The sequence below is a fragment of the Neoarius graeffei genome, chromosome 11 (genome assembly GCF_027579695.1).
Source record: "Neoarius graeffei isolate fNeoGra1 chromosome 11, fNeoGra1.pri, whole genome shotgun sequence".
Taxonomy (NCBI): Eukaryota; Metazoa; Chordata; class Actinopteri; order Siluriformes; family Ariidae; genus Neoarius; species Neoarius graeffei.
The window spans coordinates 54758227-54774635 of record NC_083579.1 but is presented as its reverse complement, the minus strand read 5'-3'; the positions used below and the strand labels follow the sequence as shown (position 1 = coordinate 54774635).

The 16409-nt window shown below is 43.2% G+C and overlaps 1 protein-coding gene across 1 annotated transcript in view; it reads right to left on the bottom strand.

Moving 5' to 3' along the window:
• Positions 1–15789, bottom strand: part of tmem260 (transmembrane protein 260) — a 46603-nt gene extending 30814 nt beyond the window's left edge. Inside the window, exons 1-3 of the mRNA XM_060933063.1 lie at positions 15604–15789; positions 2116–2147; positions 132–283 (exon numbers count right to left, since the gene is read on the bottom strand). Of these exons, the coding sequence (XP_060789046.1) occupies positions 132–283; positions 2116–2147; positions 15604–15709 (290 nt within the window). The 5' untranslated portion in view covers positions 15710–15789. The remainder of the gene's footprint in view (positions 1–131; positions 284–2115; positions 2148–15603) is intronic.
• Positions 15790–16409: the final 620 nt, after the last annotated feature.

The following is a 16409-nucleotide window of genomic DNA, read 5'->3' as shown; positions in this document are numbered from 1 at the left end:
GTGTCCCTAATAAATAGCATGCACTCCTGCTGCCTTCTTATCCCTTTTTTCATTGCATGAAGACTTGATCAAACAGAAAGCTGTATTACAGTAACTTCAGCCACCTCCACTCTTAGGTGAGAGGTTCCTACCTGCAGACGGTGTAGCAGAGCGCCCCGCTAGCCACGGCCCCCAGCACAGCACACAGCACATTGACAGCGTGTGCAGGAGAAGTGGCAGGAAGCAGACGGAGGGCCAGCGAGGCCAGCATGGTGAAAAGAGGATATCCAGGGGGATGGGCCACCTGAGGGAAGACAATATTCAGAAAACTCACATAATGCAACAAAGAAAACAGCGTAGGATGAAAGTGACCCGATCTAGCCACCCCCCACCCCACCCCAACCCACCCCTTCCTGCTCTCTACTCAAGGACGGCCTCTGTTTTATTAGTTACGGCTTCTCTGCATCAATCTCTCACACACATACGCACACGGACACATACACATCTCCTCTTGATAACCCTCCAAAGCCCTGATCTCCTGTCTTGTTGCATTCCCAGCAATTAGGCACTAAGTCCCCTCAGGAGCGATAAGGGCTGAGCTATTAAAGGCTGCCGCTCTCCTACTGGCCTGATAACACACACACACAGGCATGGCAGAGACACACAGCACACCCGACAGTAAGGGGATGTCTGAGAGATGAGACAGTGAGAGAGAGAGAGAAACAGCACTGCTTGAAAATACAAAATCCTTAAGAAAAAGTAGGAGAGTATGAGCTAATACGTGTGAAGTGTGATGGCAGCTAGGGCCAGGTACAAATGACCAAATCTTCTGTGTGTTTGATTAAACACGGCATTATATCCACTAACGGAAAATATTGTATTTGTATTGCTACGCACCGTAATTATGAAATGCCTTGCAACATATCTATTAAAGCGAAGTGGTGTAGTTGTGATGTGTCTCAGGTAAAAACAGTGCTGTTTATTTCAGTATGCCAGTGACATTACTAAATCAACAAACGCACACAAATCACAGCCTTTGAGATCCGTTCAGGCTGCTAATGGAGCATAATAATAAAAAAAAAAAAAAAAAGTGTTCCGTTAGCGGGCTTATTTGCATTATTGCTGACTTCTGGAATATGAATACTGCAAAGATCTGGAGATAGTTATTGACAAATGATACATGCATCGTGACAAGGGACGGGAAGAAAAAAGAAATATATGAAACACTGTGGGGTGGACAGAAGCAGAGAGCGAGCGAGAGAGGGAGAAAGAGCGCAAGAGAGAGAGTATGAGGGGAAACAGAGGGCATGGAAAGGACAGAAGAAACAGAGACAGTATGGCAAACAGATGGTAGGGTCAGGAAGGGCACCCTGCAGTGCCAACAAGGTGATCATGAAGTGGAAATAGAGGTGTGTGCGTGCGTGTGTCTATATCATTCAGGCATGCGTGTTAGTAGAGCGCATCATGAGGAAGGAGAGGTGGAATCGTGCCCGTGTGTGTGTGGTACACTACAGAAGTGTAGAACACACAGGTCGAGAGCTGGGATGGTGTGAAGAGGGCATGAATGCCTCAGGGAGCTTAAAGGAGTAGATCCAGTGCTCGAGGGAGGAGGAGTAGAGTAGAGCCAGCGGCCTGCTGCCCGGAGAGAGCGCTTCAGCCTGAGGCCACACGGACAGAGGGAGCGAGGGATTACTGGCATACTGACACTGCCACAGCCTCCCTAAAAGGATCACGGAAGCGTAATAAACTTTATTAAATAATAAAACTTATTATAACTGTTAACCCGATTTGGTTCATTCTTCGCGGCTTACACAAGCACACACATGCATGCACAAAAAGCAGAGGGGTTGAGAATAATGAGCCTTATACTATACGTAAGGCAAAGCCTACAAAAGCCATTGCCTTACCATTCAGTCTAATTGGATTTGAAGAATGCGCTTGCAAATTATAGCATTCTCTACTCCTAACTTAGTAAAAGAAGTACATAAAAAAGGGGATGAAGGGGAAAAAAAAACCCTGTAGCCTGCAAAGTAAATTAATCAACCTTTTTTTTCTCCCCACATACTTAATTAAACTTCCTTAATGCTTCTAAGAGTTAATGAGTGAATTGATTAAACAATAACGGCTAATGCTTACCCCCATCTCACAAGCAGCGGTGATCAACTCTCCTGTGGCAGAAATAACAGAGAGGGAAATTAATGTAAACCCAATAATTATTATTAAGAGACAAGTCAGCTCCTGAAAGTTTTCCCAAATCAAATACTTGCACTGAGGTTTTGCATTAATTTGCCTGGATCAAAACCTGCAAATCTTCCCAGTGTGACATTTCATAAGCGACACGCTCATTTTCTTCCATCGTGTGACGCTCCCCTGATCCCCAGGCAGGCACTGGCGTGCGTGCATGTGTCCGTGTGCGTGCACACACACACACACACACACACACACACACACACACACACACACACACACAGTCTCTCCACAGTCCCCATTCGTAGACAGAACGCAGTCATATTGAGACGCACTCATACAATCTCTCTAGGCACAAGTCTCCTCAATCATCCAATAATATACACATCATCTCACATCCATTCCCTCCCACAGGTCCTCCTGCAATGCCACACGCTGTACACACATCACAACCTTTTAAAGCCGAGAACATCCTCAGCACTCTGCCTTTCTCTCAATCCTTCTTTTTTCTGCTTCTCTAGAAAAGACATACACAACTTCAACAAGCAAGTATCACCGTCTCAGACAGGACCAATGAACAATGTATAAACTAAAACACTGACACCGAGTTGCAGTGATGAATGAACTTGTTCGTAGTTTATAATTAACATCAAACTCTGCCATCTATTGGACAGAACAGGGGGTGTTTTAGGAAAAAAAGTGTGTGTTTTGGTATTGCGCACACTGTATATTCTGATAAACCCCAAGCAGTGTGAAACGACTCATCACCAGTACAGACCAGATGAAGAAACTTCACAGTCAGTCATTCATTAAAGGTTTTAAGGTTATTCACTATGAAACTGATGTCCACTGTGCTAAATTTAATTCCCATGTTTTTGAGGTTTTTTTATGCAGAGAATAATCAGGATGACAAATAATTAACTAAACCGGAGCGTAATTTAGCTAAAAATACAAACCTGACCACAGTTTAAATAGGAACTAATTGCAAAGACTATTTAGCAAACTGAAATTTGCAAAAATATATGTCTGAGAGAATGGAAAACAAGACAATTTATTAATAAACAAAACAATAAATATTTATTAATTAACAATTAATAAATTAACAATAAATAATAAGTGATAAACAAACTAACAATTTATTAATAAACAAAACAATAATTTAACAATTAAAGTTAATTATTATGTTAATAAATAAACAAATAAATACATTCATAAGTTAATTAATTAGCTATTTATTTATAAACAAAATCTAATCATTTGTAAAATATACAGTACTGCACCCTATTTTTTTATTCTTTTTTTTTTAGTACGAATTTTGTCATCGATTATGAAGGCTGCTGGGTTTTGCGGGCGGCACGGTGGTGTAGTGGTTAGCGCTGTCACCTCACAGCAAGAAGGTCCGGGTTCGAGCCCCGTGGCCGGCGAGGGCCTTTCTGTGCGGAGTTTGCATGTTCTCCCCGTGTCCGCGTGGGTTTCCTCTGGGTGCTCCGGTTTCCCCCACAGTCCAAAGACATGCAGGTTAGGTTAACTGGTGACTCTAAATTGACCGTAGGTGTGAATGTGAGTGTGAATGGTTGTCTGTGTCTATGTGTCAGCCCTGTGATGACCTGGCGACTTGTCCAGGGTGTACCCCGCCTTTCGCCCGTAGTCAGCTGGGATAGGCTCCAGCTTGCCTGCGACCCTGTAGAACAGGATAAAGCGGCTAGAGATAATGAGATGAGATTATGAAGGCTGCTGGGTTTTGCTATAAAAATAAGGAGCAAGTGTGAAAAACTCTCCAGAAGAACTGAGGCTGGTTCTGCAAAACGCTCAGTAAAACTTACCAGGTCATTTCCAAACTGTACCTGAGACTACTATTGTTTTATTTTTTTAAAGATTTTTTGGGGCTTTTTTCACCTCCATTGGACAGGACAGTGCAGAGACAGGAAACGAGCAGGAGAGAGAGACGGGAAACAACCCCGGGCCGGAACCGAACCCGGGTCCCCGGCACGGCGCCCTATCCACCCGAGCCACGACGCCTCCAACTATTGTTTTAATAAAATTAAATATTTCTACATTTTAAAAAATGCTGTAGAAATAAAAAGCAGTAAACAGTAATAAATAAAGCAGTCAATATTTAGTGTGACAACACTTTGTTTAAAAAACAAAACAAAACAGTCGTCTCAGGTATAAGTGCAGTTTGATAAGGAAATGAGCTGTAGGTTTTACTGAGCATCTTGCAGAACCAGCCACAGTTCTTCTGGACACTTTGTCACACTCGCTTCTTCATTTTGCAGCAAAACCCAGTCGCCTTCATTATGGTTTCTTGTTCGTTTGGTCTGAAAAGTGATCTCTTATGCCATATGCTGCTTTCTTTACTGACATACAGTACAAACATTTTCCTGTAACATTTAATGTGGGGCTGGAAAACTAATAATTGGAAATCTAAAAAGTTTTTGTACTTACTCAACGATGTAGAAATCTATCCATTCATTATCTATGGCGCTTATCCATCAGGGTCACAGGGAAGCTGGAGTCACTCCCAGCTGACTTTGGGTGAGAGGTGGGGTACACCCTGGGCAGGTCGCCAATCTACCACGGGGCTAACACAGAGAGACAGACAACTATTCACACTCACACCTATGGTCAATTTAGAGTTGCCAGTTGACCCCATCTGCATGTCTTTGGACTGTGGGAGGAAACCGGAGCACCAGGAGGCATGAGAATATGCAAACTCCCCAGAGAAAAGCTCCAGTCAGCCCTGAGGTTCGAACCCAGAACCTTTTTGCTATGAGGCGATAATGCAAACCACTGCACCACCATGCTGCCCGGTGTAGAGGTTATAAAATAAAAATCTATAACAAAGTTTGTTCAAAAAAAAAAAAATACGGTGCCTAAGACTTTTGCACAATACTGTATGTATATAATTTATTTATCTCCCCACCATTATATTCTTGAGCCCTTTTGATTAAATGTTTTTCTCTGCAGAGTGTCTTTCAGGTAACTTAAAGGAGACATATTATGAAAAAATCACTTTTTTAGTGCTTGTGCACATACATTTGGGTATCTGGAGTGCCCACCAACTCACAAACTCTGAAATAAGACACCCAGTCAGTTTCTTTTAGGCTGCCTGTTCTAGAAAACGTATTTCAATAAGCTGCTCAGATTTGGCTCTGCTTTCTAAGTCACAAGTGGAGGTCATTAGAATTATGCCGCCCTTCCTCGGAGTATCTCCACTCATGGCTTGAGAAGTACCTTTCAGAATAAATATTCATGAGGGACAGGCTACCTGACTGGCTGGCGGGGGGGAGTGAGCGGTGGCTCATTATCATTTAAAGGAGCAGGAACTCAAATCTGCCGTGTTGAACAGGGCTGTTTAGACAGGGTGAGAAGGGAGCTGTGGCAGAGCATTTTTAACATAGTTACTGGGAGACCAAATGGTGGCCAGATTTGGTCTCCTAGTCAATGCCAAACCAGCTTCACTGGGAGACCAAATTTTAAACCAAGTTATGTCTTATCATTTGGTTCAATCAGTTGCAATTAATTAACCAAGTACCATGTAAGTATACATTTAACAAGGAAAACGAAGATCTATGTTATAAGATATACACACAAGATCATGTTGGTTAAGAAAAACAAAACTAAAATTTGGTTACTGAGATGGCTGATGTCAGAATCCGATGTCATTACTGTGTAACTTTGAGTGTCTTTGACATAACATTTGTGCTTGGTAATTGCTCTTGATAGCTGTGTAGTCACTGTAGTGTGTTTGTCTGTATGGTGATTGGTGAACCATTTTGCATCACAGAATATGCCGCAGCGGTGCAGCCGCATGGACTCTGGGGCCTGTGATTGTATTGCCCAGACCAGTTGGTCTCCTATGCCCCTTTTCCACCAAAGCAGTTCCAGGGCTGGTTCAGAGCCAGTGCTTAGTTTGGAACCGGGTTTTCTGTTTCCACTGACAAAGAACTGGCTCTGGGGCCAGAAAAACCGGTTCCAGGCTAGCACCAACTCTCTGCTGGGTCAGAGGAAAGAACCGCTTACGTCAGCGGGGGGGGGGGGGGGGGGGGGGGGGGAGTTGTTAAGACCAACAACAATAATAAGACCGCGAAAGATCGCCATTTTTAAGCGACGAGAAGCCGCAGCTGTACAAACGCTTAGTCATCCATTATTATTATTATTGTTGTTGCTGCTGCTGTTTCTTCCGTGTTGTTTTTGCTTCGATATTCGCGCCAAGGTTTATGCAAACGTAGCGACGTAACTGACGTATACAGTGACGTAACTGACGTATACAGCGACATAACTGATGTATACAGCGACGTAACTGATGTGGCTCCCCTTAGCACCGCGAGCTATGGAAAAGCAAACTGGTTCTCAGCTGGCTCGCAAGTTGAACAAGTTGTGAACCAGCACCAGCCCCGAACCAGCCCTGGAACTGATTTGGTGGAAAAGAGGCACTAGTGGAAAATCCTTAAAAAATGCTCTGAGCTGTGGTGCTTTTATACATGTGATATTTTGACCAAAATTTGTCACAGACATTTCAGTCAGACTTCAGGGAACTGTGTCAACTTGTGGAAAATAAGTATCATGTATAATGAAGATAATGCATCTTCATTTCCACTTCAATTGCAATGTAATTTAAAACCGTGTTTTCAAGGGAAGCCATGACCTAATGGTGAGAGAAGCAGCTTTGGGACCAAAAGGTTGCTGGTTTGATTCCCTGGACCAGGCTGAAAGGCCCTTGACCAAGGCACCTAACCCCCAACTGTTCCCCAGGCTGCTCTGGGTATGTATGTCACTTTGGAGAAGAGTATCTGCTCAATGCCTGTAACGTAATGTAATGATATAAAAAATACCTTGTCTACTTATTCTACATCAATTAAAGTAAACAAAACTGCATTTTTCCCTCGACATATTAAATTGAATTTCCCAAATCAGTCCATCTACGTGTGCCAACACAAGCCTCAGTTCCACACACTGCCCTGTCTTGTGCAAGTGAGGCTGTTTTATCCAGTATGTGATATCAAATCTTCAAAAACATAGGCGATCGCGTAAGGAAAAAACATGACAACTATCCGATAACTCTAATTGAATAAGACTGTGCAAATTTGAACTTAGAACTAATTTCATATTAAGAACTTTTACTTAATTTCAAACAAAAGAAGACTTTTTAGGGCCCCAAGGACACCAGGGCTGTTTGCAGACAGAGGGAAATTCAAAATATGGTTAAAAAAAAAAAAAATCTGAGAAATGCTGTCTGATGCAACACACACTAACCACTGGAAAATCCTATAAACTGAGTTTGCTGATGTAACTCTAAATGTTCAGTGAAGTACTGAAATTCTGAAATTGGCAGTTCCAACATTTCAGTGAAGCATGGCTGTTTTTCGCTGTGATGTTGGAGCTCCTCTATCTGTGAGTGCAGGCTCCTGACTCTTCAGTGCTAGAATTTTCTTGGCTTTCTCTCGATGATTTAGCACACCCATGAACTCCAGATACAGACCATATCACACATGGTGAGATCCAGGTCACAACATCTACAAGGACATGGCTCTCTCTTTAACCAAATTTTGTTACAAAGGCAGATATCGTTATCTACTGTTTTTATTCATGCGATGCTGTGTTACGTCAAAAAGCTATGCCAGCGCATGGAAAGTAAAGTGGAGAGAAATACGGTGAAAGAAGAGCAGCAGCAGAAGGAGACAAGTGTCTCTGTGATAGTAGAACATTGGGCATCCAAAGCAGTTTTTCCTCCCCCTTAATCGCCCACATTTCCACATTTAAATTCCTAGACAACAGTAGTCCCAGGGGAACTCGATTAGCCTCTCCAGGGCACAGCACACCTAAAGGGATTACGGGTGCGAGACGAAGACCTGGAAATATTCTGCCGAGCATTCAGCTGGCTCCCTCACACTCGTGTCCTGCACTGTTTCTGTGCCCCATGCTCAAGGATTGGGGTTTTCCACCTCCAAAAAGCCAGCGTGGACTGCAAGCAGGGAAGAATTTACCAGGACAGAATTCTAGGCACTAATATCCTGACTCCCTTGGATAAAAGTAGATATTTTTCCCCGTCTTATTTTAGACATATTTCTTTATTTACGCTGCAAGTCAGACATTTGCCAGATCACACAAATGTGGTTCAAAATCCTCACAAGTAGCAATGCAAATACACTATATTGCCAAAAGGATTTGGACACCTGACCAGTCACAGCCAAATGTGCTTATTGAACATCCCATTCCAGATTTAGTCCCCTCTTTACTGTTATAATCACCTCCACACTTCTGGGGAGGCTGTCCTGGGAAGGATTTTGGAATGTGGCTGTGGGGATTTCAGCCACAAGAGCATTAGTGAGGTCATGAGGTCAGGAACCGATGTTGGGTGAGAAGGCCTGGTACACCATTCACACTCCAACTCATCCCAAAGGAGTTGAGGTCAGGGCTCTGTGCAGGACACTCATTTTGTTTTACATCAGATCAGCCTTGGAAAACCACATCTCGCTGGATCTCACTTTGTACATAGGCATTGTGATGCTGGAACATGTATTCCTTAGCTCCAGTGAAGGGAAATCGTAATGCTACAGCATAGAAAGACATTTTAAACAAGTGCTGCCAGCCAAAACCAACCTCGCCCGGTAGCACTTATGATGAATATGAAGGAAGATATCGCCAAAAAAAAAAAAAAGGTACCCTTTGGGTACATGTGGCTACTCCTTATAAATAAAATTGTTTTCTGATACCATGTCCATACAGTAAATATAGCATATATATATATATTTACTCTGTGAGGCAGTAGCCACAAAAATGAAGCGTAATCCAAAAATGATCAATTTAAAAAAAAAAAAAATCACACAAGTAAAATATACCAAGTGTCTGTACTTTATATTATTCTACTCTGACCTCTTACAGTTTTCCAAACTGAAACCTCTGAACCGAGGTTGACATACACACGCTGTCGCCATAACCAAAACTCTTTATTTCCCGGAAATTGCCCGGCGCTAGAGCTCAGTGGAACGCATTTTCCCTCTGTAATAAGCATAAACATGTCTGAAAGCGATTTCTTTAGTTTAGTCCGTTTATTTCTAATGGTGAACTGAATTGTATACACTCACTGGCCATTTTAATCAGAACACGTGTATGCGCAGGGCGCGATCGTTACACTTACATTCTTACAGCACGATAACATAGTGGCTAGCACCTGTATATGAGGCAGTAAACACAACAAAAATGATTTTGACCTTTTTGGTGACCTTGACCGGATGACCCTCAAAATGTTGGAGGTTCTATTTGAGACCAATGCCCATCTATCCTGAAAGTTTCAAGAAGACTGATCCAGCCGTTTTCCTGTAATATCGTTTACAACCCCAATTCCAAAAAAGTTGGGACAAAGTACAAATTGTAAATAAAAACGGAATGCAATGATGTGGAAGTTTCAAAATTCCATATTTTATTCAGAATAGAACATAGATGACATATCAAATGTTTAAACTGAGAAAATGTATCATTTAAAGAGAAAAATTAGGTGATTTTAAATTTCATGACAACAACACATCTCAAAAAAGTTGGGACAAGGCCATGTTTCCCACTGTGAGACATCCCCTTTTCTCTTTACAACAGTCTGTAAACGTCTGGGGACTGAGGAGACAAGTTGCTCAAGTTTAGGGATAGGAATGTTAACCCATTCTTGTCTAATGTAGGATTCTAGTTGCTCAACTGTCTTAGGTCTTTTTTGTCGTATCTTCCGTTTTATGATGCACCAAATGTTTTCTATGGGTGAAAGATCTGGACTGCAGGCTGGCCAGTTCAGTACCCGGACCCTTCTTCTACGCAGCCATGATGCTGTAATTGATGCAGTATGTGGTTTGGCATTGTCATGTTGGAAAATGCAAGGTCTTCCCTGAAAGAGACGTCGTCTGGATGGGAGCATGTGTTGCTCTAGAACCTGGATATACCTTTCAGCATTGATGGTGTCTTTCCAGATGTGTAAGCTGCCCATGCCACACGCATTAATGCAACCCCATACCATCAGAGATACAGGCTTCTGAACTGAGCGCTGATAACAACTTGGGTCGTCCTTCTCCTCTTTACTCCGAATGGCACGGCGTCCCTGATTTCCATAAAGAACTTCAAATTTTGATTCGTCTGACCACAGAACAATTTTCCACTTTGCCACAGTCCATTTTAAACAAGCCTTGGCCCAGAGAAGACGTCTGCGCTTCTGGATCATGTTTAGATACGGCTTCCTCTTTGAAATATAGAGCTTTAGCTGGCAACGGCGGATGGCACGGTGAATTGTGTTCACAGATAATGTTCTCTGGAAATATTCCTGAGCCCATTTTGTGATTTCCAATACAGAAGCATGCCTGTATGTGATGCAGTGCCGTCTAAGGGCCTGAAGATCACGGGCACCCAGTATGGTTTTCCGGCCTTGACCCTTACGCACAGAGATTCTTCCAGATTCTCTGAATCTTTTGATGATATTATGCACTGCAGATGATGATATGTTCAAACTCTTTGCAATTTTACACTGTCGAACTCCTTTCTGATATTGCTCCACTATTTGTCGGCGCAGAATTAGGGGGATTGGTGATCCTCTTCCCATCTTTACTTCTGAGAGCCGCTGCCACTCCAAGATGCTCTTTTTATACCCAGTCATGTTAATGACCTATTGCCAATTGACCTAATGAGTTGCAATTTGGTCCTCCAGCTGTTCCTTTTTTGTACCTTTAACTTTTCCAGCCTCTTATTGCCCCTGTCCCAACTTTTTTGAGATGTGTTGCTGTCATGAAATTTCAAATGAGCCAATATTTGGCATGAAATTTCAAAATGTCTCACTTTCGACATTTGATATGTTGTCTATGTTCTATTGTGAAAACAATATCAGTTTTTGAGATTTGTAAATTATGGCATTCCGTTTTTATTTACAATTTGGACTTTGTCCCAACTTTTTTGGAATCGGGGTTGTACAAAAAAACAAAGAAACCTGACCGAAAACAATACCACACCCCCTGGTGGACTCCATCCCGGGCGAGGTAACAGTTGTGTGCTTTCAACACAACAGTCAGAGTCTGAGGTGGTTTGTTCAAATTCGCATTTGGATACTGCAGGCAATATCAGTATTTCAAAATCATACTGTACAGCTCTAATAGTAATTCAGTAAGGTTCAATTTCATTTTCTTTTATTCAGCACATTAAACCAGACGTTCCCCACCCTGGTCCTGGAGTACACCCCGTCCTGCCCATTTTAGCCTTTACATGCTCCCAACATGTCAGATTCAATCAATCAGCTAATTAACTGTCTATCCTGAGTTGAAGTGGGTGTGATAGAGCCAGTGTTTCCAACAAAGTGACTTTTTAGACCCATTTAGTGACATGATTTCAGAGAGAGAGAGAGAGAGAGAGAGAGAGAGAGAGATAGACAGAGAGAGACTGGCAATAAACCTAGCAAATGTTCTGAGAAGATATTAGCGACTGTCCTGCACACAGAGATCTGGCTCTCCAGCTCACATCACAGCTGCTGGTTATACAGGTTGGGAGAGCAGGTTTGATCAACTCCCCACCATTGTGTAAAGCCTGCATGCATCTTGTTGCATATACTTTGTCTCTTATGGGTGTGTAGCAACCACTCTTGTTGTCACTTATGAGCGTGCCCTGTCCATAAATGGTAGTAAACAAAATGTATAGCCTACAAGCAATGACTGTATATACAGGTGGATGTTGTAACAGGGTTTAAAAGGTGAAGCCAAAATGTTCAAACCACACTAGTGGCTGCATACAGCACAATTTTTTAACCCTGCCTATTCCCTTCTTATTACATGGAACTATTAATGGCTAAGTTACATTCTTACATGAGGAGTTGTAGTCACATCACAACTTACATTTTTAATTACATCTCAATAAATCGGCGGCACGGTGGTGTAGTGGTTAGCGCTGTCGCCTCACAGCAAGAAGGTCCAGGTTCGAGCCCCGTGGCCAGCGAGGGCCTTTCTGTGTGGAGTTTGCATGTTCTCCCCGTGTCCGCGTGGGTTTCCTCCGGGTGCTCCGGTTTCCCCCACAGTCCAAAGACATGCAGGTTAGGTTAACTGGTGACTCTAAATTGACCGTAGGTGTGAATGTGAGTGTGAATGGTTGTCTGTGTCTATGTGTCAGCCCTGTGATGACCTGGTGACTTGTCCAGGGTGTACCCCGCCTTTCGCCCGTAGTCAGCTGGGATAGGCTAGAACAGGATAAAGCAGCTAGAGATAATGAGATGAGATGAGAAATTAAACTGTACAGAAAAAAGTTTGTATCCGAGTAGCATATTGCATAAGAAAGCACTTTTCAGATTAAAAAAGAAAACATAATGAAGGCGACTGGGTTTTGGTGCAAAATGAAGAAGCCAAGTGTCCAGAATGACAGTCCAAGTGTCCAGAAGAACTGTGGCTGGTTCTGTAAGATGGTCAGTAAAACCTACAGCTCATTTCCTTATCAAACTGCACTCATTGTACCTGAGACTACTATTATTTTTTTTAAAGCAAAGGGTCGTCTCACACCATATATGGACTTTGTTTCATTTATTACGGCTTACTGCTGTTTATAGTATTATTTTTTATGTTGAAACATTTAATTTCATTATTTTTAAGCCATATTTGATCTCCAGCATTTCTTTACATGTGCCTAAGACTTTTGCACAGTACTGTATATAGGAACAAATTTATCATAAACAATGAATGTATTATATAAGAATAATTTGATATTGGAGTGAAGGTATCAATGCGCTGCCGAAGCGCGCAGAAGGTGTTAGTACGCCTGTCATTATAGTGTGGACTTTCCATAGCATAGAAAATCGCCACGTTTCAATTTGTGTAACTGAACTTGTTTCATGTCACTGGTCATATAAACCTATGTAAACAGGAAAAACGCGGAAGAGTTTGGTCGCATCTAACTACAGCCCCAAAAAATACCATTGGCCATGCTGAGCCTAGCTACATTGCTAACAGGAGTGACAGCGCATCTGACTGACTGGGAGGTCGCACAAAGCTCGGAGAGGTACGGAGCAGCTCGTCTCAATTCAGAGAACAACATATTTTATTATGGAGGTATGGTGGACTGTTCCTTTAAAGTAGCTGTAGTCCTGGTTTAGTGGCTAATTACTGTGATTGGTCAAATCAATGTTGTTTTGAGCCAATGAATTGCATTTCCACTTAAAAACCAGCATTCTAGAGCGAAAACGGTTCCTATAAATACTATTACAAAGAGGGACAAGTGATAAATATTGGGGAATCCTACCACTGCAATTATTAATTTCTCCGACCTGGGAACGGTTAAATGGAACCAAAATTTACACGACTGTGTTCTCCGGTATTCTTTAGAGCAGAGCACTTCTACATTCCGATTGGTTACTGCTGAAGCGCGTCACAACTCATTACCATAAAATTGCCCGGACTTGAACTTTATTCTGACACATGGAGCTGCTCGCTATCAAAATGCATTGGATCACATAGAAAATCCCGGTTGCTTTGACGTTGTCGCTACGTTTGGTCTCACCCTCAGTGTGTTCATTAACTTGATTCATAAATCAATTAATATGCAAATTAGTTTGACGTCACGTGGCGACTTCGACATGGTATGATATGTCCAGAACCTATCATATGCTGACGAGAGACAGCGTGTGCGCACACACCTGTAGAAAAGAGGAGCTGATTGCAGGGATGTGATTTTTCCGCGAATTCGCGGAATTCCGCTTTTTTCACCTCAAAATTTGAAAAAAAAAATTTTTTCCGATTTTTCGCTCAAAAATCCGCATTCGTATCCTATTCGTTCCGACTTTCAGTAATTCCGTCATTGAGATGAAACGAGGTACGTGATTGGCCCATTGCTCTGTAACAACCAATGAACGCGCTTGTTAGATAGCTGTACGTAAGCTCGCTTCAAACAAAGAGTTGAAAGATGGCAGCCTCCGTGATCGAGTGTAAAGATGCAAATCGAGTTAAAGAAATCGACAGAATAGTGAAAAACAAGTTCCGCTTGGAATGGTTGGAGAAAGAGGTTGCTACAGACGTTGGACATAAGACTGTGAGACATCTGTTCAGCGATTTCGTTCTTTGGGGGGAGGGCAGAGGTCTCTGGCTGTCAAGTTTGGGGATGCTGGGACCTCCCCTGCCTGAGCTACGAGCGTGCAAAGTCGGGCTGGAGCCCGGGATAGAAACGAAACCTAAGCGGAGCGCCGCGGCTCGCCTCGGGGCGAATTACGTCCCGAAGCGTGGGGCTAGCGCGCCCTGCCCGCGCTGGTTCTTTGGGGGGAGGACAGAGGACTCTGGCTGTCAAGTTTGGCGATGCTGGGACCTCCCCTGCCTGAGCTACGAGCGTGCAAAGTTGGGCTGGAGCCCGGGATAGAAACGAAACCTAAGTGAGTGAACACAGTAGTTTTGAATATCCTTAAGTGAGTGAACACTGGGGTTCTGAATATCCTTAAGTGAATGAACACTGTGGAGTTATGATTATCCTTTGGTGAGTGAACACTATAGAGTTATGTATATGAAGTTGACATTGCTAGAGTAGAAACTGCAGAAAAAAAGTGACTGATATGCTGGAACTGGACATGGATGCGAGCATCTTTTTTCTTTGAGAGTTCCTGAAGACTTGTGGATGAATTATTATGTTGCATCATGTTTGTTTGAAAAGGCACATTTAGGTATGTTCAACTTCTACAGTAATTGAAAGTATAAATTTTGTTTTTCCTTATACAATTTTCTATTTATTCTAATGCAGATGATTTAATTTAGAATGACATTTTTAGGTTTCATGTTTTGGCTTGGGAAGCACAGTGGTGTAGTGGTTAGCGCTGTCGCCTCACAGCAAGAAGGTCCGGGTTCGAGCCCCGTGGCTGGCGAGGGCCTTTCTGTGTGGAGTTTGCATGTTCTCCCCGTGTCCGCGTGGGTTTCCTCCGGGTGCTCCGGTTTCCCCCACAGTCCAAAGACATGCAGGTTAGGTTAACTGGTGACTCTAAATTGACCGTAGGTGTGAATGTGAGTGTGAATGGTTGTCTGTGTCTATGTGTCAGCCCTGTGATGACCTGGCGACTTGTCCAGGGTGTACCCCGCCTTTCGCCTGTAGTCAGCTGGGATAGGCTCCAGCTTGCCTGCGACCCTGTAGAACAGGATAAAGCGGCTACAGATAATGAGATGGGATGTTTTGGCTTTTTGTCAGTTAAGAATCATTGAGTTTACTATAGGGGCTCAGAGTTGCATTTTGACCATTAAATTGGCTTGAATTTGTTAATCATGACAAGTTTTTTCTTGTGTGTTTGCTTGCCATTTTAGTACAATTTTTAAGTCAGAAAACCCCAGAACCCAGGAGCTTCGGGGGGCCCCCTTGTCCCCCCACCAGGGCGCTGCCCCAGACCCCCGGCCCAGCAGCCCCAGACCGCATCCCTGTGATTGGCTGTGTGTGATCTAAACAAAGGCACGCGCAGCGGGTTACCTGAGTCTCCCCCAGCGAGCGCGCGCGGGACTCGGTGCCGGTACAGAGCGAGAACACACGCTACCGTCGCTCCTGTTACAGTCCAGCACGCGCTGCTCGGAGGCATTATACAGCTCCCGAGTGCTCTCCGTCTGCACTGCTGCGGATGGACTTAACAGCCTGGCTGGGACGGGTTCGAGGAATGGCCGTGCTGCGCCCTCGGCTCTTGAGTTCCTGCCGGTTCCGGAGAATTCTGTTTCCCCGTTAGTGCGCATGTGCGAAAAAATCATGACGTCATCTCGTGCTCCTGCACTGAGCTGCTTCTTTCCTGCTCGCTCTGAGTGTGTTTACAACGTTATTTTCTGTTCATCAAATTAAAATAAACTTCACATTGTTAATTTAAAAAAAGCTTGGAATCAAATCATGCTTTAAAAGTACAGAATGTACTGCAGCCAGAGGTTTTATTGTTCCATAGTTGATAAACGGACTGAACTCAGCTAAACGTTTGAGACTCGCCATTAAACAATGTGACATTCAGCAAATTAGGCTTCTTAAAATGTGCGCCGTACAACAAAACCTCTATATTTTGTGCAGCAAGTCTAAGATTTTCATTACTGACAGCACAACGTTAAGTGTGTACTTTGATCTCGCAGGTCCACAAACTTCTGCGCTGTAAAGACATTTCAAAATAAAAGTCACGCATTTCAGGGGAAGGGAAGGCAATTTTTTTATTATAAAAATTCTATTTCTCATCTCATTATCTGTAGCCGCTTTATCCTGTTCTACAGGGTCGCAGGCAAGCTGGAGCCTATCCCAGCTGACTATGG